The sequence below is a fragment of the Haliotis asinina genome, chromosome 9, assembly GCF_037392515.1.
Source record: "Haliotis asinina isolate JCU_RB_2024 chromosome 9, JCU_Hal_asi_v2, whole genome shotgun sequence".
Lineage (NCBI taxonomy): Eukaryota > Metazoa > Mollusca > Gastropoda > Lepetellida > Haliotidae > Haliotis > Haliotis asinina.
Window position 1 is genome coordinate 51,594,144 of NC_090288.1, and position 24,259 is coordinate 51,618,402.

Here is a 24,259-nt window from a genome sequence, read left to right on the forward strand (position 1 = left end):
TACTCGTGCATTCTGGGTGCTTTGATCATTATCTCTAGTGTTCATCTCTCTTCTTAGTGATCCTTGGAGGTCCTGGGTAGAATAGTCCTTCAGCAACCCATGCTTGCCATAAAAGGCGCCTATGAGGCGACTGACGGGATGGGGTGGTCCGGCTCGCCGATTTGGTTGGCACGTCAGCGGTTCCCTGTTGCACAGATCTATGCTCATGTTGTTGATCACTGGATTGTCTGGTAAAGACTCGATTATTTACAGACCGCCGCCATATAGCTGGAATATGAGTGCGGCGTAAAGCTAAACTCACTCACTCACTTTCTTGTTGGTCATTGGACGAGACTTCACATGGGTACAATATGCGTGGACTATTGCTAAAAGCGACGTCAAATTTAAATCAATCACTCACTCGCTCTTTTTCGCTGAGTTTTAACTGGGCGTAACTAAGGAAAACGTAACCATATACAAATAGCAACAATTAAGTCGCAAAGCGACTTGACAGCGCTACATTTTCGAGACCAAATTAGCATAATCGAAAACGATTTTTTTTTTAAATCAGTATACTCTAGAGTATTTCTGTAGATGATGTAAGATGCTCTGGATGTTTTTCCTGACATTTTATTTAACTGACACATACCAAGACATAGAATATGTCAAATTCGAAGTCACAGTGAATAGGAAGCACATAGGACTTGTATCGCTTAGAAACGGCGTTCGAAAGACACATAGGTGTGGAGACCGTACCCTAGTACTATATTAAAGGAACGGGATGTAACGATCAAACTTACATGTCACCGAGTAAAATATTTTTAAGGCCCCGTCGAGGCCAACGGATCGAAAGCCAGATGACTTCCCTACAAAAAGAGCTATAAATGGTCACAATCGTATCACTATTTCAAAAGTTATACGCCACGAAATCAGCCACCTCCGAAATAATGGATCACCAAAATACGGCGAAAACTCACCTTTCAAATTCATTTATTAATTCCAGCCACGTTCCCAGCACCAGCGTTGAGCTGGATTCGATCGGCTGTCGCATTCCGCGGGTCGGAAAACTTGTTGCAACACCTACATGTCATTCTTTTCGACAGTAAGCAAGCATTTCCACCAATATCGCCGGCAATCCTACTCACTTGTCGGCCATAATATAAGTGACCTTGACATTCACGAGAACTGAGCAGATCCCCACAAACAGACTCGGGTCATCCAACTGGCCATCCCCACTGTATATTTATTTCCAACCATTTATAGCTCATTTTGTAGGGAAATCATCTGGCTATGTGTCCTATGTCTAACTGATTTTACTTTTTGATTTGTTCTAAATGCCATAAGCTTCGGTACGCATCTGTTTGCACTCGTATCGCTACCATCTCTTTCATTACACGTGGCTAATCCAGACCTCACATGCACGAAACTTAACATTATGCTCTGAATTGGTGGGTACCCAACTTTTTGTTGCTACAACGTGGTTTAGTGACGGTGGTGTAGTAGGTGGCTGAAACGATCACTCGGGTTCGATTCCCCTCTTAGGTACAATGTGTGAAGCCAATTTCTGGAGTTCCGGACAGTTCGCTGTGCATCTCAACAAACTCGACAGAGTGTCCTTTCCTGTTTGAAGGCGTACGCACGCGCACGCATGCATATCGTACACGAACATGTATTTATACACCCAGACACACGATCGAATGGAAACACAAAACACATGTAATTGTTTTTCAGGAGCGTCACTGTTTTGGTCATTCTCTTCCCACAGAGGTTTCTTGTCATATCTTCCTACGAACCTCTGTTCTTATACGGCCATATTTCGCTGTTCTCATAAAATCCCCTAGCGGCAAAAAAAAAAGACAGCAAATTTATCTCCCTTTTTTCTGTCCAATCAGAACACGTGTTACATCTACTTAGATTCAACTTGGCAAATGCAAGCAATGTGGAGAAACAAAAATGACATGACTGAGTTCTGTCTAGAAAAAAACATTTAAGTATCGCGCTCGGGAAGAGGTTCCAGTTTTCACGATGCATCCGGAAATTACCGAGATCTTTCGAAAGATCACTTTTGAAACAAGGTCGCTGACTGCACTACTAAATCTGATCGCCTCCAATCACGAGTCTTGAACACTCGCACCATGAAAGGGTCGTATTAGAACACAGGTTGCGTAGGAAGATGTGACAAGTACCCACTGTGGGAAGAAAATGTATTTTGGTTAACTTTTTAGAGAAATTGTTTTGTGTGCTTGGGTGTTCAGGGTGTTTTTAAGATCGTTGTCACTGTTAAACTTAGCAATATTCCACATGTAGAATGACACGGACTTCCGGACTGACGGACGGACGGACGGACGGACACAACTCTCCAACGAAATTAGAAATTTCCAAACCTCGTATTGTTGGTTACAAGGTTACTTCCATTGTTAGAAAGCATTAAAAGAGTGTGAGTGAGTGAGTGAGTGAGTTTAGTTTTACGCCGCACTCAGCAATATTCCAGCTATATGGCGGCGGTCTGTAAATAATCGAGTCTGGACCAGACAATCCAGTGATCAACAACATGAGCATCGATCTGCGCAATTGGGAACCGATGACATGTGTCAACCAAGTCAGCGAGCCTGACCACCCGATCCCGTTAGTCGCCTCTTACGACAAGCTGAGTCGCCTTTTATGGCAAACATGGGTTGCTGAAGGCCTATTCTAACCCGGGACCTTCACGGGTCCATTAAAAGACAAATTGGCAGGAACGCGGTGCACTCCATTCTCGGTATATGTTCCGGTAAGTCTGTAGGAGACTTATCGGAACGTATGCCCGGGAGATATCAATTCAATTCAATTCAATTTATTACTCAACACCACCAACGGGGGTACATGAGAATACAAATAAATATAAGTATATATAAATATCTATATGACAAGATGGCACATAAACAGCGAACAAGAGCCAAATGTTAAGGTATCTTTGTAGATTTAAATATTACATTAATGAACACAGAAAGATTTTTAAGATGGGTGCACTCATGTTTTCCAAGTTTCTTTCATAAACAAGACCGTGGTTCTAAAAGTACAGTGAACTCCAGCAAAGTGCAAGGCGTGCAACAGGTGACAGCTAAATTGATTAAACGGCTATTATATGGACACCACGCGCTACTAATGCTATTTTTGCTTTGTTACATGTTAAAGAACCGTTAATCAACATGGCCACAAGTGAAGGTCGGGTTCCAGCACGAGTGAACTACACACCTACATCCAGTGTTTCTGTGACTTCCATACAGGGTCAAAGGGTTAATACAGCGACCTGTCCTCATACATTAGGTGTAAGATTGAGGTGTTGGAAAGAGCTTTGTTGGAGAAATCAATTTTACTTCCTTTTATGAAAAGTGGGAAATTTTGTTATTTAGTGGACGGATTTTTCATCCAAGGACATGACGTTAATGACAGTCTGCGATTGGTAAGATACTCAGGAGCCGGTACGAGTTGCCGTAAGGAAGAAACATTGGTTCCCGGAGACAGGATAGGGCCCTCAGGCTTAGTGACTTGTTCCTTTCCATGTCAACATCTCCCATTTCTGTAGACCCGTGAAAGACGGTTAGAATATTGATCTGCAGTAACTCATGCTTTTCGTAAGACGTGACTAACGGGATCGGATGGTCGGGCTCAAAACAATGATTACAGAACAGTCTCATTTCCTGTTTACTGGGTTCCGTCCTATTGCGCAGCTTAGTACGATAACCAGTCCAGAACTTTTAGACTAATTCATTTAACTGGATACATACAAAATAATCAGTATGATTTGATACGTCTTGCATACTGCAGCACGACGCTCCTTCTAATCCTTACAAACACGTCGTACAGCGAGCTCTGACAAACGGAAACCTGGAAATCGTCGAAATCTCCAAACGAGGCTCTGCTGCTAGAAAACTATGGCGTTCTGGTACGGAACTGATATTATATCAATCTAATTGTGCGTTACAGAACTACGCTGAATGAGTGCCAAACAAAAACACATATCAGGTATAACTAGTGAGCCAGATGCATAGTAAACTATTTTACGACCTCATCAAACAGGGACAGTCTCTGATTTCGTTTTTAGGGTATGCTGCCTAAACATCGACATAAAATATAGAGGTACGTTGGTATTACAATTTAAAAATTTAAATTTGAAATTCATTTGTAAATGGCATTTTCCTATGAAACAAGGAACTGGAATTCAGTCTTATCAGAGCCGTGTGTGGTGTCTATTTTCACTTTCACACGAGAAAATTCGGATCGGCTGAAGAGTAGGTCATTGTCTGAATAGGTTAATTAGACCGCCCTCGTATAGTTGGCGGTTAACAAACAAAAGTATCATATCGCGCAATGTTCATGTTCCCGACATGTGTTATAGCGCTTCACAAGAACCTAGAAGATCCAGGTTAGAATTGATCTTCACCAATCCATGCTTGTCGGATGATGCGAATAACGAGATCGGGTTGTCAGGTGACTTGGTTGACACATACCATCGGTTCCTACTTGCGTAGATCAATGCCTATGTTGTTGATCACTGGATTGTTTGGATTTGACTCGATTACTTACAGACCACCGCAACACAGCTAGAATATTGCTAAGTCTGGCACATTACAACAGACATTCACACTGGCAGAAAAGGATAAGTTGAGCACCGACATGACAATTGACCCGTATTTGTATATATGAGTGCTCCCGTTTGCCAAGGTGAGCGAAGGGGTTCCAGGTTGTCCGCGACCATGTGTAGTGTATTACCGACTTGCTACACCGATCACATGAGCAAGGCAGAGCTCCGCCCGGAATCAATGTCATCGTCATGTACTGCATGTGCACTAGCCTACATCTGCTCTACCTTTCACGAACCAAATGGGTTTCCTAAATGCAGTCAGGCGTGCACCGCCAACTTTTCGTAAACGCCTACTCTGTGCCGATCCAACTTATCCTTGTCTGCCAGTAGATAAGCGTGAGATAGAGTAGGTTGAATGCACGATAGAGGCGGGTCAGTAGTATAGAGCCTCGTCTGTTGCCTCCCCTGACGGACCGCCTGAATGTGGAGCAGATCGAAGGGGATTCACAATCTGATCGCGGGTACGGAAGTTGTGTCTCAGGTGTTTGAGGGTAAGATAATTCAATCGTCAGTACTCACGCGATTCACCTCAACAACCCTCTGCGTAGATCTGAGCATGAAAGATGGACGGCATGTCGGTCAATTTTGGGCGACCTTCAATATGAGGGTGTGGAGGGGTTACGCAACAGTCGCAAATGTCCTGTTTCATCCAAATACGACGCCGCCAACATCTACGTCATGGCACGTGTACGCCTTCATTCCAGATTTGACAAATCGGTGACAAAGATGATGATCGATGCAATTGCCAGTTTTGACTTACACCATATACGATTGTACGTTTCCGTATTTCTAGGTGACCGTAGGACGTGTGTTTGTATATTTGGTCATGAGGGCTGCCACAGGTGGGTCAGGATACTCTGACATTGTTATTACCTGTTATTTAAATATTGATTCGCAAACATGATTCAGAAAAAGTCCGAATTTTACAATTTAATCTGCTCTCAACAGAGATGTTTGTGGATCTAAAACGGTATTTAGTGGTTTATTTCTTAGCTATATTTAAAGTGGTTCGTTGTTTACACGCAACTAAGCAATATTCCAGGTACAGTCGAACCCCATTGTCTCGAACTCGGTTGAGACGAATTCTCGGATGTGTCGAACTGACATCTCGGTCCCTGCCGATTTCCTTATATTTATCATTATTTTTACCCTGATGTGTCGAACTAGATGTGTCGAATTCCCGGTTGTGTCGAACTCATTTTAGGGTCCCCAAAGGCTCTGTATATCTGCACCTTAGAAAGAGCTTCGTGCAGTGAATAGTGTATTCACGTAGTGGGGAGTGGAGAGTGGGTTAGGGTTGATATGTCTTCTTCATTTGTAAGGGCTCATGTTTTAGGTCTTCTGAAAATCTAGCTGTGATATTTTAACAATCATGTTTATTTTAACAATAACGTATAGGAAAAGACTTTAGTTAAAATTTCTCAGTCATCACAAAACATGCAGCTCGCTTACAATGTTTCTTCATACCAATCACAACAGTGCTGAAGTCTCCTGATCATGTTACAGTGTACGTAATATGACTAGCTCGCTAAACACTTGGTATTGATGGGTACTCTCTGTACTTTTTCAAGCATTGATTTTTTTACACAAAAATGATAGCTATTAAGTAGAAAATAATCTGCCCCTAAGATCTTAAGATATTTCAATTCGTTTGTACTGGCCTTTACGTGAGAGTATTAAGCTTCAGAAAAATATAGGATGTTACCTGAAGAATATTTTCAGATGAATCACGGCGCTCCATCAGATTATGCCCGTAATCTTATTGAAGAAGGTCAGTGACATCGCATTATCGCTGATACCGTTGTAGACTGTGCCAGAATATAAAACCATCTTGAATGACAGGTAGAGAATGTAGATCCTATTACCGTGAAAACTCGTCGTCATTGTGAAGCACAATAAAATGAGGATTATCCTGCTAAAAACTCCGGAAGGTCATACAGCCGTGGTAGATGTATTAACAGACTTACTCGCTCCAACTAAGTGCCTAAGCTGGGCAGACTGGGCGGGCACCTGTTGTAAAGATACACACATGAAATTGTGAACTCCCCTGACCTTTATCGTCAATGACAGACAGCGTGTGGATTTATTACGAATTGTTTTCGGGCAGACATCTTCCGTGTTACGTCTTGTGGATATGTGGGGACACTTGTAATCTTCCAGAACGGAGAAACTTCCGTGGTGTATTTTTGCGCAGTAGTTGCTTGTTAGAGTGCCAGGCACATACATGCGTAGATCAGATTTTACTTTTGAAAGTAGGCCATCGGGAAAGCATTCCGTCTTGAATAATATAGCCTATTTAATGTAGCGAGATTCGTTGGTGTGTTGTTAAACGCCGCACTCAGCAATATTACAGCTATATAAATAATAAACTCAGGATCAGACATTGGGATGCGAACCTGTCCACTTGATCCCGTCATAGTCGCCATGCGTGAAAAGATACTCGTATTTTATCGATCTTGACCATTGCTGTAGTGTCCCATATACTTAGGCGATGAAATACTCAATATTATGGCATAACGTTGATGCAACGTCAAAGTAACGTTTCACGTGCAACGTTTAATCTTTCAGGCGGCAATAAAAAAACCCGTTAATTTAGGAATGATAGAAATATTGAATGCGTATCGCCAAGCGAGTAAACCCACAGTCTCTCACAGACTGACGAAGACATGCGTTGTTGTGAAGAACGCCAGCGGTCCTGGCTGTCCTGGCTTTACTGTATCGAGGCTGACGTTTCCAAAGGTCTTAGGCAATTGTGACCTCACTATCGTCAACCTAATTTAACTTTGCAAATACACTCCTTCCTCTTATGGAAGACAAACTGCTTGCACAAAGATATAAATATTGATTAAAATTCTCATTCTTTGTTTTCAGCCCCACAGATTTGACTTTTTAACAGAAAAGTGCTGATAATGTCGGCCGCACAGAAACGTGTGTTAGTGTTTGGAGCAGGCAGAGTGTCGGGGCCATTGTACGAGGACTTGGCCGCGGAGAAAGACGTTGTCGTCACTGCAGGTGAGATGTCAGCTCATTACTTTAACAATGACAAAGTACCCTGTATTATGTTGACTGGCTAAGCCCTTTGAATTCCTCAAATGGAAATTCATCATTTTACTAGTAGGTCTTTTTTATTCGCGTACCAAATATATAGCTGACTATTATCTGTGTCAGACACTTTCAATAGCTTTTAAACTACTTCTTTCATCAAATGACCAGCATGTACGTATGTAGCTATCCTACTATATTAATTTTGCTCTTATTAAACGTGACAATCTGATATGAAGGTTTGTAGACCCATCGTATTTCACTACTTGAACGTAATTAATTGCCTGTAACAGGATTCGCTGTTTGGATTACTAGTTACTACTTATTGCAACATACGTATGCTGTACATGTATAACTCCCATGTTTATATATTCCCCACACTACCAGATTCACTCATCCTTTTCTTTACCAGTCCGAATGATAACCTCGTTGGTTGGACATCCTTTGAACCCGTGAATATCCGCGTAAGAATTGGTTTTCAGCAACACATATTCATTGTAACAGGCGACTGAAGGGTCGGGCGGTCAGACTCGCTGACTTGTTTGTCTCATGTCATCCCATCGATGCTCATGCTGTTGATCAGTGGGTTATCCGGTCCACACTCGATTGGTATGTCTAATGCTTGCAACTAATCTATCTCGGATAAGATGATCAAGCAAAGTTCCATATTCACAATGTTTTGCTAGAATGTGTGGGTCTGATATGAAAGAATCAACAGCTTCACCTTCTACCTGCATTCTTCTTTTGAAAACAGCTCTCTTAAATTACATTCCTGTCTAGAATGAAACGATCTGTAAGGCTTTTCTACATCGGTCTTGTAATTGCTACCGTCCGCACTTGAAAGATTCACTGAACTCAACACATCTTCCGCTTCACCACCCACGTGATAGATCAATGCTTTACCTGAGGGCAATCACGCTCTTTATCAAGTCCCGACGTCTGACTTAATCGTTCAAATCGAAGTTTCCGGTTTTACGAAAGTCAAACTCTTCAGGTGGCTTTATTCTGTAAAATACCTGAGAATGTGCTACTCCTTGCTGCAGCAAGTTATTTTGGGTGATGATGGCTTCGGGGTGAGCTACCCTAGCGTTTCCTTCGCCCTATGAGTCCGACATGTTTTACACACGAGACTGACACGTCTGATTCAGCTGTACAACATACACTGCAGTACGTCACCTCAAACAAGCATACAGCAGTTACATTGCATTAAAGCCATCATTTCCATACTGCTACTAGGATAACCCAACGCAGGTCAATCTTGATTTATGGTTTGTCGAGACGATAAGACCTGTTCGATACATCAAATATTCCAATGTTGTAACCATTTGTTTTCTGGAAGAAGAGTTTTAAGCCAGATCTGCATTTCCAAGGCACCAGAACGTAGTTTCATATTTAATTTACGGGGATAGTGACTGCAAGCAAAATCTATTGCATTATCTCTGGAAGTTGGGATATCTGTTAAGAGGAAGGGAGATTACTCTGAATATATCGACGCATGCAGAGGTCGCAGCGTCACGCTAGTCGTCACTTCATAAAGGCGTCACTCTGAGAACAGCCCCGTGTCGGAGAAGGGTGTCAGTTCATACAAGCGTCTCACTGAGAACAGTGTCATGTTGGAGACAGACGTTGCTTCATACTGGCGTCCCTCTGTGGACAATGTTAAGCTGGAGAAGGACATCACTTTATACAGACGTCACCTTGAGGACAGCATCATGTTGGAAAGGAAGGGCGTTATACAGGTGTCACTCTGAGATCATCGTTACGAGTGCAGCTTTAAACAATTAACAAACTAACACTAGATAGAAATAATTTCGCTTCGTCCGTGGTTCTTCCAAAGGAAAGGACTAACGGAAAGGGCCGAAAAAAATTGTGTATATTTCCAGTGTCAGTCTTGAAAAGCGAACTTGAACGAGTTAGTCAGCTGTGCCCGGGGGTGAGACTGGAATGTGTGGACATCACTCAAGACGTTGAGAGGAGAGACCGACTAATAGCCGAACACGACGTCGTTGTAGGGTAGGTAACGTTGTCGAGTCGTAGTGAGCGCATATGGTTTTAAGTCGTTTGCGTTGAGAGTGAATTGAGTCACTATTGTTATTTGCACCCCGATCAGACATTATAATATAGTCGGGACAGGTGAAGGAAATTATGAGCAACGATAGCGACGGTGTGTGGAGTTATTGCAGCTGAATGAGTGAGTTTAGTCTTACGTCGCTTTTAGCAATATACAAGGCTTGAAGCAATATCACGTCAGAAATAGGCTTCACGCGTTGTTCCCGGGTAGTGAATCGAACCCGGATCTTTGGAATGACGAACAAACTCCTTAACCACTAGGCTACCCGTGAACATTATGTCTATGTTCTTGATACAGTAGTGACATTACGGCGATGTAAGGAGTTCATATTGCTTGCATGGTTAAGACTATCTGTAACTGTGTTTCAGTAGCGACATGGCGATGCCATAAGTTCAAAATGCTTTTGCCACTCTTGTAGAGGAATTAGTATGGACAAACAGTGTCCTGGCCATGACCTCCCGACGCACCAACGACTTTGTGGATAGTTCTCCAGTTTCAATAAAGAGGCAGTAATAGCCCATCAACCAACCGTTAAGAAGGTCCTCCAGTCTCATTGCACGTGATCACCCGAACAAGGGGCGCATCTAGTTGACTCAGAATGTTCTTGAGACGCTTATAGAGTATAGATATCTTTCAGGAACTTCAGCTGTCAGTTGATTGAGGTTTAACACGTCCTTGCGCCACGGTTATCGACCCAGGTCCAGATTTTCGAAGCTCTCTTAGCGCTAAGATAGTCATAGGGTAATGCTAATGTATGGCACTTGCGAATCTAGGCCCTAGTGAGGAATTTCAATGCGGTCAGTCGGTGTTAGTCATCAGAGGGTAGGTGCGATGGGGTAGCCAAGTAGTTAGAGAGGTCGCTCGACACTCCGAAGATCGTTTACTCACATTGGTGCAATGTGTAAAGCCAATTTGCACTGACGTTTAATGTTCAGATACATTTCCCCACAATCCTTATATAGACACGTCCTGTCGAGGGATGCCGGTTCTTGACAGACACGTCATCTCTGAAACGTTCACAGGAGTAATTCAGTAATTTGGGATACCGCAGCTCTGACGGTTGAAAGAATTTATGTATTGAAACCTTTGGAAATTCTCGCTTTAAAAACCATATCCAGTGATAGTTCATCAAAGACGACAATTCGAATACTTGGAATATGTCAGTGTAGGCGTGTTTGAAATATTTATGAAAGTGTTTTAGCTTTGTCCTGCTCTTTTCAGTTTGTTAAGATTCTATCTCAACGACATTTACATTCAGTTTCTACTCTATCACGTTTCCATATGAAGGACTTTCATATTTCAATCAGACACTTTTCCGTCTCAAAGACTTTCGTGTTTCAGTATGCCTTGTTTCAGTCTTTTGTGTTTCAGTCTGCCTTGTTTCAGTAAGATATGTTTTAGTCTTTCGTGTTTCAATCTGCCTTGCTTCAGTAAGTCATGTTTTAGTCTTTCGTGTTTCAATCTGCCTTGTTTCCGTAAGTCATTTCACAGTCTTTCGTGTTTCAGTCTGCCTTGTTTCAGTAAGTCATGTTTCAGGGTTTCGTGTTTCAGTCTGGTTCCGCATTCCCTACTGCCTGACATCGCCCGAGCTTGTCTGTCACTCCGGAAACATCTGGTTTCAGCCAGCTACGTGGATGATGACGTGAAGAAACTCCACCAACAGTAACATGTTAATTACGTCTACCCCAACCATTTATGATTCTTGTAGTAGATGGCCAACCATGTACTTCGTCGTTGCTGCTAATTATACGACCTTCCAGTCATATATGTTGAATAAGAAATATTCAAAGCATATAAGATGTAACTTTGTACTCCGTCTATTTATATTTTACTTTTCTTCTCAGGTCAAGTTGAAAATGAAACTTTGTTTCTAGAGCGACTGAAGCTGGCCTGACCTTCCTGTGTGAGGTGGGTCTGGACCCTGGGATCGACCATATGCTGGCCATGCGGACGTTCGATGACATCCAGCACAGAGGGGGGAAAGTGAGGCATTTTCAACAGTAGTTTAGTCTCAGCTCAACTTAGTGGCATTAATTACATGGACGCGTTGTCCGGCATCTTGTATTTTGTGCGTCTCTGTAAAGGTCTTCTCAACAACGGTGAAGCTGAAATTTCAGATACTTCTGAATAGGTTCATCGGCTTGAAATCTGACTTTTCTTCCCCTTTGACTTCAAACTGATTTTGTTACTAATGATTCTCAAGACCGGACATTCTCTTACACTGGCGTTCTTATATTGCATTACAGCAGACTCATGACGAGCTTAAGACTTGATAATACATGCTGGTCAACTAAGGTTGACACGTCATTATATCCCAATACGTGGATTGATGATGCTCATGCTATTGATCACTGGATTGTGTGGTCAAGTCTCTAATATTTACAGACTGCTGCTAGTTGGAATATATCCGAATGCAGCGTGGAAGAACTGACATAAAAGCCGGAATGAAAATGCTATCTGTGTATGTCCACAGGTCAGTCGATTCTGATCACCTAATCTAATGAATGCCCTTAAAGTCTCTCATAGTATTTTCTTGGTGTCTTAACTCTAGAGGTGCCCGGAATTTGAAGGCTGGAATGCATATTTTGCTTATAGACATGTTTTGTACCAATCAGTTCAGTGTTTCCAACGTGCTGAGTGGCAGAGAAAAAGTTGACTGGCATTATCCCCTCTTTATAAGGTATACAAGGAAATAGTGACGTTGACATTATGACCATCGTTAATGATAATAATCAATTAATAGTCAATTGGGATTCGAAGACATGTATCAACCAAATCATCGAACTTGACCACCAAGTCCATCACGTCAGTTTTACCTGTCCCCACAATAGGTCAACAGCCAGAGGTACTTACAACATGTTGTAAGGTTCAAGGAAGGGTTTACATAATGCACTAACACCTAGCTGTTCAAAGAAGGGTTTACATAACACACTCACACCTAGCAGTCAAAAGACAGTGGTACTTGCAACATGATGTAAGGTTCAAAGAAGGGTTTACATAAAGCACTAACACCTAGCAAATTGATCCAGAATAGCAATGTTATTATTTCCTTCATAATCCAATCAACTTGCCCCAATTTAGTCGTGAGGTCAGTTGTACATAATTGCATGTTGCACATACACATCACACTCCACCAAGCTCTAACTGATGATCGATGTCTAGTCAGACCAATACGCTCTTGCCGGAAGGTACCAGTTTCTTCAACCGTTCAAAACCAAATGTACTGTAAAGGTACGGTTGCTAATAACTATAATTTTTTTACGACATTCTGGATCGGTCCTGTAGCTCACCTACGTGTGAAGTGAACAGTATGGGGTGCCAAAAGAAACTGTCACTCAACAACAGTCAACCCTATATTATAAATATTGCTTTGCATAAATATTGAGAGCATAAATATGGTGTAAATATTACCATATGTTTCTAAATCTACAATAATGATTGTACTATTGTACCATTGTCACCGGATTGTTCATCTAGTTCATAAAAAGTTATTCCAAACGTAGGCCATAAAGCTGCAGTAGACTGAGGTCTATAAAGGATAGAATTACTATACATATGCGCTTTAGAATTCACTACAGCACTGGAGCGAGAAGATTTGCATATTGATCTGAGAACTCCCACAACGAGCACCTTCATTATACGTTGTCTTGATCATGTTCAGAAACTGTTCTTTTATATGATGAATGTGCTTATTATTCGCGGAATGATCTATTGTGCGTCCTTTGTGCTTCGCTTTGTCTATAAATCAAAGAAAATGAAATAATTGCACAAAATGCGGGCCGGAAGGTTCCTGGTATTAGAGGTCGTTGTCGTGACGTCGCTCTCTTTGTTGAATCATTTTCAGCCAATAAACCTTTGCACTGTAACACAAGCGGTCATATGATGATGAATGGTGATTGTTTAAAGCAGTGGATATGCAGAGTACAACCCCAACTCTTAATTGCTTTCATTGTCAAGGACTCGTTTTCTGTGTTCTTTTCATCACCATTATTTCCGTTTGACCTTCTCGAATCAACTTTGTCATGTTTGCTAATGTTTCATTTCTTACAAATTTTGCTATTTGGATGACAAAGTTCAGATTTTAAGATGTGCTTGCTGCTTACTGGAAGAAATTAAATCCACTTTTTGCCGGAAACTGGGCCGTTGCCACCGGCACGTACACGCAGTGATGCCTTGCGCCAGTTTGCCATGTACGCCCCTGTGCTCTAACAATAGATTGTTTCTATTCAACATTCATGTTCGACTCAATGGCTTGTCAATATAGGCTTCTTTGTACTATATCAGATTACGCCATCAGTCGACGCTGTTTGTTTGACAGCCCGTGAGATACTTCTTGAACTAGTGATTATCTGCCCACTCCATTTCGAATCCTCGGTAATATTTGCATTTAATGATATAAACAACCTTGAATATAAACATCAGTGCATCCATTCTTGACTGTCCAGAGAATTGAAAACCATTTGGTGTAAATGTGAAAATAATATGACTCGACCACTGAAAATCAGTGATGACACCAGGTGTTCGCGAAAGGTGTTATCATGTCCAGCCCCATTCACACTATTTGGCTGAAAGACATCAGATTTTTTTTCAACGCGACTGTGCAGAGCAGAACTCCTGCCTTGTAAAGGCGGTCTGTAAACAAATTAAACAGACTCATCCCAGGGACGGTATGAGAGCCAAGAGAAAGTAGACTGAGAGATGGGTTATTGGAAATACTTGGTTTGGAAAGATGCGCTAGAACATTGTGGACGAACCGTGTATCGTCAAGTGTAAAGGTTCTTAAGAGGCATTAAGGATGTCAACTTCGTTATTTAGACAGCTTTTCTAGGTTATTCCTCGGACTTTCTTCAGTATCCACCTGACGAAGGGGCAAGGAGTAGCCCAGAAACGATGCCAAAACAATAAGGAAGTTGACATCCATAACATTTTGTCTTAGTCAAGTATAAACTTGTGGAGTACAGAGTGTTGGAAGAATACTGTTTTCACAACTTCCTCCTTTATATTATATATATGCTGCCTTCAGACACTTTTAGGGAAGCGTCATTACTGAAAGCGACACTATTTTATCAGCCATGTTATGTTACAGGTGACGTCGTATCAGCTATGGTGTGGCGGGCTCCCTGCACCGGAGTGTGCCGATAATCCCCTCAAGTACAAATTTAGGTGAGATGGGACTCAGTGAGTGAGTGAGTGAGTGTGTGAGTGAGTGAGTTAGAGAGGGAGATTTTATGCCGCTTTTAGCAATATTCAAGTAATGGGCTTCACACATTGTACCCATGTGGGGAATCGTACTTCGGCGTGACGAGTGAACACTTAATCCATTGGCTACCCAAAACCAAAAGTTCATCATTCAATCGGGTTTCACAGCTGTGGCAAAGTTCTCGTTGCAGTCTCGTTTAGAAGTGGGGAACGTCTGAGATGAAACTTTTAAGGCTTAAAACCCCACTCACCAACATACGCACGCACATGCGTTTTTAGATTTCTAACATGTTGAGCCTAAGGCACAACGCAGCTCTTGCTCTCTCACTGGCTGATAGTCTCTCACGCACTCTCCCTAGTAAAAAGTTATGATGCGACTGATTCAAGACAACCATTGTCCAAATGAAAATTTCATTATAATACCTAACAGCAAAGAATCCATGACAAATATTTGTCTCTATCACTTAGTCATTCTTCATTACCAGTATTGGTGTGATGCTGACCCACTTGTTTTCCCCCACCATCCCCAACCAGATGTGCCCGTTTGCGCATAATTCATGAAAGTCTCACTCAGCCTGACCAGGGTAGGCCTAAGTTCTACCTGACACCAACACAATCACCACTACTGTCTGCTGACTTGGACTACAGCCATGCTTGTATATATACAAGGTCAATTGATCCGTGAAGAAATGGTCTTCAGCAACCCATGCATATCTTAGGAGCTCGCTTACTTGTCACATGTCATCGTCTCCTAATTGCGTAGAACAATGCTAATGACGTTGATCACTGGGTTGTCTGGTCTAGACTCCATTATTTACAAATCGTCCCTATACAGCCAGAATATTGTTGAATGCGGCGTTAGATAACAAACCATAGTCAACTTGTATACACCGCAAGACACCGACTTTAGGAATATGCAAATACTCATTAGGACATGTATAAGAGTGTTCTTGTTCCTCACTACCGCCCGGCCCAAACATTCAACCCAGCCCTAAGATTATGTTTGTTACACTAGAGAAAATGCAACTTTGACTCTCAATAATTTTTCACACTTCTAAGTTTTTTTGGGTTTTTTTTTCATCGGTGAAAAGGAGTAGATTTCTACAGAAATCAAGACGTTTTGAACATAAATTAAAATGTAAAAATAAACTACGACCTCCAGACTTTTGATAAAGTGATGAGAAACGAGAATATTGGCCTTCAACTTACGCGTGTCTGTAACATGTGCAGCCAAGACACTAGTCATATATTCGCCACCAGCATAACATGGCTTCATTTCAGTTTTCTGAAAAAGATATATTCCAACGTATACGAGTTCGATCTCAGGGATATAATGTCTCATGAATTAGTCAATCCGTATGTTATGTATATCTTAACCATCAACCAGACGGATTATGAAAATATGAAAAAACGTGTTCTTTTCTAATATCATAACTTATGTACATTTAGATCACTTGTAGCAGTCGTTTGAAATAATTCATGATGAAGAGGGGGTCCCTTTTTGCTTCCCAAGCAATCATTGAATAAATGTAGATCGAGCTGATCTTTTCGGGATTGTGTTTGAGAAGAGCATGTTTAACCATACCAGAATATACATTTCCAAAGCGGCGCTGAAGAATGAAATATGATGTGTTTCTCTCTTACGTATAAATGAAAACTGAGGGAAAGCGGGAGATGGAAGATCCAGAAAATGATTTTGACAGCCTTATAAAATGTTTGCTTATTGCTTAAGATTAAAATGGTCATGCTGTTGATCATTGGACTGTCTGCTCCAGATTGGAGTACTAGTATTTACAGACCGTCGACATATAGCTGGAATATTGTTGAGTGCAGCGTTAAACTAAACTCACTCACTTAACACTTTGTTTTATGTCTCTCCTGTGAAAAATAATCAAATCTGGACCAGACAAAAATCCAGTGATTGACACCGCAAGCATCAGGTGCACGCTGACCTGCATCAGCCAGGTTTATTAATTTCTTCCCCATTAGTAAACCACATCGTATTTTAGATTCATGGTTAAAGAGAACTCGTCATGTTTCAGCTGGTACCCACGTGGGTCGCTGCACGCGTGTTGCCGGGGAGGAGGATACATTAAAGACGGGCAGGTGAGCCGTTTGTTCGTAGAAGGGGGCCGTGTGTGTGTGTGTGTGTGTGTGTGTGTGTGTGTGTGTGTGTGTGTGTGTGTGTGTGTGTGTGTGTGTGTGTGTGTGTGTGTGTGTGTGTGTATGTGTGTGTGTGTGTGTATGTGTGTGTGTGTGTGTGTGTGGTAAGGGGCGAGGGTATTTCATATGGAAACGCTGATACTAAGTGAGACGATGGCGATATAGGGTGAGTTGGTGGGGGTGTTTGGTGAAGGACGGAGATATCTGGTAAAGGAGGGTGTATTTGGTGAAGGGCAGGCATGTTTGGTGAAGAGCGCGGATATGTGGTAAAGGAGGGTGTATTTGGTGAAGGGCAGGCATGTTTGGTGAAGAGCGCGGATATGTGGTAAAGGAGGGTGTATTTGGTGAAGGGAGGGGGTGTTTGGTGAAGGGCGGGGGTATTTGGTGGAGGGTGGTGTATTTGGTGAAACGTGGGTATATTTGGTGAAGGACGGGGATATCTGGTAAAGGAGGGTGTATTTGGTAAAGGAGGGTGTATTTGGTGAAGGGCGGGGGTGTTTGGTGAAGGGCGGGGGTGTTTGGTGAAGGGCGGGGGTATTTGGTGGAGGGTGGTGTATTTGGTGAAACGTGGGTATATTTGGTGAAGAACGGGGATATCTGGTAAAGGAGGGTGTATTTGGTGAAGGGCGGGGGTATTTGGCAAGGAGACAAAGATACTAGGTTACTTGATGAGGTGACAGGAATATTTGGTGATGAGGTGGATATTTGTCTAAAAGCGGTGTAAAACGACACTCAACCTACACAGACTCGACAAGGACATTCATGATGGTCTAAGTACACACTGAGTAAATGTTTGGTGAATAATTGGCAGACAGTAATGATACCATGGGCTTCCGAAAATGTTTGTGTATACATACTTTATAAACACATGACAGGTCATATCAGCTGTTCACCGGGAAATCACCCTCAGATGGAGTTTGTGAATGCCTAATATATAGATATTATAGTACAAGGTTGTGGAGAGAAAGGGCGCATCCAACCCTTCGTTGACATCAAATGCGAAGATATGCCCATTGCTCATCTTCCAGAGGTATCTTAACATTTCCTTAAGATAGCGTTATATCATTCTGTGCATGGGACCAAGTACATATCACTTGTTATCAACCGGTAAACATCCGGGTTAGAGTTGGTCTTCAACAACCACATGCTTGTCATAAGAGGCGACTGACGCGAAATGTGGTCAGGCTCGCCGACTTGGTTGACACGTGTCATTGTATCCCAGTTGCGTAGATCGATGTTCATGCTGTTGATCACTATATTTTTCGGTCCGGACTCGACTGTTTACAGGCCGAATCCATTTATAGCTGGGTTGTTGCCGTATGTGGCGTTTAAACAACAATCATCTTAGTTCGAGGTATCTCTGACTTACTCAAGATCACTGCCTCCCATATACTTTGATTTAACCAGAACATTGCTGACGTCAGTGTCCTTCATCTTTCCAGGTTGAACACATCCCCGAAGGCCCCTTTCTTTTAGAGTCTGCGCATGATCTGGACTTCATCCCAGAATTAAAGATGGAGGGATTTCCCAATGTATTCAAACCCGAATACCTGACGCTGTACGGGATACAGACTGTCGAGAACTTCCTTAGGGGCACACTGAGATACAAGGTGCGTGTGTGTAATACTGTACCCAGACACGCTGAGAATACAAGGTGCTTGTTTGTGTAATACTGTACCCAGGTGTAGTTCTGTACTCAAACAGTTAATTATATGTAGTACAGTACGCATGTACGCACTTACGCTGAGATACAAGTTAAATGTGTATAGTAATGTACACAAGCACGCTGAGATACAAGTTAAATGTGTATAGTAATGTACCCAAGCACGCTGAGATACAAGTTAAATGTGTATAGTAATGTACCCAAGCACGCTGAGATACAAGTTAAATGTGTATAGTAATGTACCCAAGCACGCTGAGATACAAGTTAAATGTGTATAGTAATGTACCCAAGCACGCTGAGATACAAGTTAAATGTATACAGTAATGTACCCAAGCACGCTGAGATACAAGTTAAATGTGTATAGTAATGTACACAAACGCGGTGAGATACAAGTTAAATGTGTATAGTAATGTACCCAAGCACGCTGAGATACAAGTTAAATGTGTATAGTAATGTACCCAAGCACGCTGAGATACAAGTTAAATGTGTATAGTAATGTACCCAAGCACGCTGAGATACAAGTTAAATGTGTATAGTAATGTACCCAAGCACGCTGAGATACAAGTTAAATGTGTATAGTAATGTACCCAAGCACGCTGAGATACAAGTTAAATGTGTATAGTAATGTACCCAAGCACGCTGAGATACAAGTTAAATGTGTATAGTAATGTACCCAAGCACGCTGACATACAAGGTGCCTGTGCATATCCAGAGTACTGTACTGTGTCCAGACAGGCTGCTATGCAGTATTATAAATATGTATAATACTGTACCCAGACATGCTGACATACCATGTGCTTGTCCCCTGGTACAAGATGTATGTGCCTAATACTGTACCCTGACAGCTCTGAAACAAGATGCATGTGCACTGGCATGTATAACTTTACCCTTGGTCTCAGATTTAAGGATTTATGTGAAAAACGAACAACACTTCACGTATTGCAGATTGAGGGATGCTGATTTTTTTCAAAATTAATTCCGCAGAATTCCGGGAAATTTTCACAAAATGACGACCAATAACCGCACTCCTGCACATATTGATAACGTTAAATATTATGAAGGGATACGTTTTTGAATCAATTATTACAACGTCACCTGAATTCGGCAAGAGTTAGTACAAAAACGAAGACAAGGTTCCCGAAGTATGTACGTGTCGACGGCCGTGTTTTATGGTTTCATTACTTTACAGGGATTCGGCGCTGGAGTCCTTGGCTTGATGAAACTTGGACTTTTCTCTGTCTCCCCAGTGAGTCTGCTACCGGCGGGGTCTCGATTAGTAACGTGGGTAAGTAGCAGCGACGACTCAGGGACGCCAGATAAACTCACGCCCCCTATTGTCCAAACCAAAGCTTCTTCGCAGCGACAGTTACTGTTAAGGAGACTCGATAAAAAAACATATGTCAAGAACTTGCTAATATCATTTTGTAGATAAATATCTCCCGAATCTAACTGTGTAATGAAAATAGCCAGTCACTCCGAGTTTGGTTGACAAGTGGCGCCCCATTGATTCAGACAGCTCGAGGTACAATGACATGTTACAGTTGCAATTGTGAGGATTTTTTTTCCTATAAGATATGTCTAAAAATCCTGAATGGAGTTATTTGACAACGCGCCAATGACTGAGTAACATTGTTCCGCAATAACGTTGATCAACATTCTTCGAAACGTACAAATTATTCTCCGATATTTTTCTTTTTAAAGAGGAAGTTTATTTGCAACGAGCTAGGACTGCGTGAAGACATCTCGGCAGAAAATCTGGAGTCAAAGGTCAAAGATCAAGCTGGAGGTCAAAGCCAACTCGAGGTCATAAAAAGGTAATTTCTCTGACTTGTATAACAACATATGCGGGAAGAAAGCTGTGAGCGAGTGGGTATGGTTTTACGCAAGTTGTAGCAATCTTCTAGGAAAATCACCGCAGGGGGACGCAAGAAATGGGCTTCACATTTTGATAATGGAACCGACGTCACGAGCTACCCCACTGCCCCTGCAGTGCACTGCGTGGAGCCTTGTGTAAAACACTGCGTTTCACTGATTAGCATGCTCGGTGAACCTATGTGGGGGGAAACGAACCCAGGTGACGAGGTAAGGGTTTGGGTGCTTACCATCAAAGAATATCGAATATAGAAGTTAGCATATATATATATATACTAAGTAACAAGGAATGTCTCCTTCTGTTATTGTGACTATCCACTGGCCACATGGCCAGGACGATCGATTATGACATGGCTGGGACAGGTGGCCCAGTAGTATATGGCGCCGCCAGGTTCTGTGTTATGTTGCTTTCCTTGGGTACGCTAACGACTGTCAGATCAAATCCAGTTTTGACCAATTTCTGTGGATATCAGCACAACCCCCCACTGTTCATAGGTTAAAGTGAAGAGGTAAACGTCAAAGAGACATTAAACCCACTTTACTCACTCAGTCATCAAGGGCGGTAGGGTAGCCTCGTGCCCAAGGCTTTCTGCCGACACGTGGAAGACCCTGCTTCGATTCCCAACGTGGGCACACTGTGTGAAGCCAATTTCTGGTGTTCCCTGTCGTGATATTGCTAGAAACTCTCTCAAGTGCGAGGGATAGCCGTGTGATACCCTCATGGCGTTTCATTTTGCGTCTTCCGTGTGATATGAAACGGATATGCCTTGATTCACTTTGGGGAGCTGTACATTTGATCTTACAGGTTGGGTTTACTGGAATCTGAAGAGATCGAGACAAAAGCGACACCGCTGGACACTCTGGCTGATTACTTAGAGAAGAGACCGGAGTTCATGTTTGGTGAGTTCCGACATATTTGGCAGGCGAATTTTGAGAATGACAGAAACTTTGTGCGCCCCATATCAGGGCGAGAACTGTGGAACACTTCACTCATGTTACTTTTCACGGCAATGTGACAGCATACTTGAAGATCTTGGTCAGATTTGGTCTTCCAGTGCTTGTCGAAATAGCCAAGTAGCTGGATCATCTGCTCAGGCTTGCTGTATTTACAGACTATTTTCATATAGCTGGAATATCCCTAGCAAACAAGGTAGAAAGGTCATGTACATTTATCCCTATGTTTGCTCACACTCTACACAATACTTTACTTTTACGTTATGAAGACGCATGGACAAAACCTTTCGAGTTATGCAAAAGCTGAGAAGTCTTGAGTCTACGTCCCACCTTATTGGGGAAGTATACTGCCTTCGATCTCATAGGCGCCATTTGCTCCAAATACATAACAGTGGAAGCAGATGGCTTTCGCACTTTCAGCTAGTACCTCAAACTGAAACTTCATCGGTTATTCTTGTAAGCTTTGTGTTACAAAGGTTCTTCGCCTTGTTAAGTGATGGTCAACATATTTCAAGACAGGTGGATGAGGCCTCGTTTATGATAAGAATGGCCTTCGCCTAGCACCATTGACAAGGAGAATGAAAATGGTCATAAAAGAGGGGTATAATTTAAGATGGAGTCAAAGAGAATTGAGCACAATCAGAGGTATTAAAATTGACACGTCAAAGAATTCCGCACGCACTATCTTGACTTCCAACCGTAAACCAGAAGCGCTCCTGACTCATCGTCTCTTATAAGACTTTGGTCAGTCGCGTGGCTTCAGACTAGAGCCTGAATGACAGTCAAACGAGAGGAAGCGTACAGGGTCGGTGAAAAAATACCACGACAAAGTCTTTTCCATTAGCTACCAAGGTGATGGCTCGAAGTGTGGATTCAACAGAAACCAGACTGGTAGACTGACCTCTCGAAAGACCAGGCAGACAACATAATGCTTCTCTGGTTTGGCAAGTGGGCCATAGTGACGTTGTTCCCTCGAAATACACAAGTAGTAACGAACACCACCAATGCAGTCCATCATGGTTTCGGAATGTTCAAGCCACCGCTCGTAACACACAACGGAAAAATACCTTTATCTCACCAAGTAGTCTCGGTCAGATATGCATGTTTCTTTCTGCTGACTTGAAAGGCATAAAATCTACGTTTGGTGGCTCTCAATAGATGTATGATATTGCACATGACAATTCCTCTACATACATCCTGATTTTGCTCCAGGCCCGGATGAACGCGACCTCGTTGTGATGCACATCGAGGTGACCGGAAGTTTCCCTGACGGCTCCCGAGAGAACCGGAAGTTGGATATGGCGGTGTATGGAGATGCCAGAAAACATTCCGCCATGGCCAAAACGGTTGGGCACACAGTCGCCAGTGGAGTAATGCTGCTGTTGACTGGTAAGGATAGTGAATATCTGGATCTCCATATTCTTTAGAGTTTGATCCCGTCCCTGGTATATTGTTTGCCCCAACCTTACCCCCATATTTTGTTTTCATTTTGATATTCCATTTCTTTTGAAAATATATCCATGAAACAAAGCCTGAAGATTGTAACGAAATGCAAAAAGGAGCAGCATTCAGAGTACGACAAAATGAAAATTCAAATATAACGACAACTGGCCAAACTCATCATCAGATACGTGGCTGGAAACAAGACAAGTTGGCTTATTATTGTTTACAACAGACTTTCCTGATTTAGCAAAGAATATATTATTATTAGATATGGGCATTCTCAGTAAGAGACCCGTGAAGGTCCCGGGGTAGAAAAGGCCTTCAGCAACACATGCTTGCCATAAAAAGCGACTATGCTTGTCGTAAGAGGCGACTAACGGGATCGGGTGGTCAGACTCGCTGACTTGGTTGACACATGTCATCGGTTCCCAATTGTGAAGATCGATGCTCATGTTGTAGGTCACTGTCTGGCCCAGACTCGATTATTTACAGACCGCCGCCATATAGCTGGAACATTGCTGAGTGCGGCGTAAAACTAAGCTCACTCACTCACTCAATAAGCAGCAACCCATGCTTGTCGTAAGAAGCGACTAACAGGATCGTGTGGTCAGGCTCCCGACTTGGCTGACACATGTAATCATATACCAGTTGTGTAGGTCGATACTCATGCTCTTGACCAACGGTTTGTCTGGTCCAGAATGCTGTTTTAACAGTAATATAGCTAAAATCCTTCTGAGCTAATCAACAAACAAACAACCACCCTTCAAACAATTAATAAGCAAATCTCTATTCCTTTCAAGGGGAGATAACTGAGCGAGGGGTCGTGCTTCCGGTCTCTCCAAGCATCTACAGTCCTCTCTTGTCTGACCTGGAGAAGAAGGGGATCAGTTTCACTGACAGGAAAACATAATGCATATGTTTAAAGGAACGCATTAGCATTGTCTTTATTTAAATACAAGGATTTTCTGAAACAAAAGAGAACTGATTCTCGGATAAAACTCAAACATAATTAGCGACATATATTCAGGCAGGTAGTTTGTCAAGTCTGACAAAAGTAGACCGTCAGGCAAATGGAAAAATGCAGTTTTGTTTGATAGTAGCTGGAGAAAAATGTATTTGTATGATAATGCTTTTGATGTGAATATCATTGCTAGGATTTGCAGGGTTTTTTAGCGGACTTTGTTCGGTTCAGTAACGTGATAATTAAAAGTATTTTTCATAAAATCCCGTTTCCGTGTGTGGACCTTCT

At 42.3% G+C, this 24,259-nt stretch overlaps 1 protein-coding gene across 2 annotated transcripts; it reads left to right on the forward strand.

Moving 5' to 3' along the window:
- Nucleotides 1–3,839: 3,839 nt before the first annotated feature.
- On the forward strand, nt 3,840–24,234 carry LOC137296826 (alpha-aminoadipic semialdehyde synthase, mitochondrial-like). 2 transcript variants are annotated; one of them, XM_067828692.1, is made up of 13 exons: nt 3,840–3,904; nt 7,475–7,615; nt 9,529–9,658; nt 11,268–11,378; nt 11,591–11,699; nt 14,803–14,879; nt 16,958–17,021; nt 18,521–18,688; nt 19,931–20,026; nt 20,443–20,555; nt 21,419–21,513; nt 22,780–22,956; nt 23,811–24,234. In XM_067828692.1, the coding sequence occupies exons 2-13, from the start codon at nt 7,513–7,515 to the stop codon at nt 23,918–23,920; spliced, it is 1,353 nt and encodes a 450-aa protein (XP_067684793.1). In that variant the 5' UTR covers nt 3,840–3,904; nt 7,475–7,512; the 3' UTR covers nt 23,921–24,234. The 2 variants fall into 2 exon arrangements, with proteins under 2 accessions (XP_067684793.1, XP_067684792.1); XM_067828691.1 differs by lacking the exon at nt 3,840–3,904 and adding an exon at nt 4,982–5,094.
- Nucleotides 24,235–24,259: the final 25 nt, after the last annotated feature.

What these genes read in the sequence shown, in the direction of transcription:
- LOC137296826 (XM_067828692.1), top strand. Translation starts at nt 7,513, where the DNA reads ATGTCGGCCGCACAGAAACGTGTGTTAGTGTTTGGAGCAGGCAGAGTG. An exon ending in AGACGTTGTCGTCACTGCAG is followed by an intron (nt 7,616 to 9,528) that starts GTGAGATGTCAG and finishes GTATATTTCCAG; the next exon opens with TGTCAGTCTTGAAAAGCGAA. An exon ending in CCCCTCAAGTACAAATTTAG is followed by an intron (nt 14,880 to 16,957) that starts GTGAGATGGGAC and finishes GTCATGTTTCAG; the next exon opens with CTGGTACCCACGTGGGTCGC.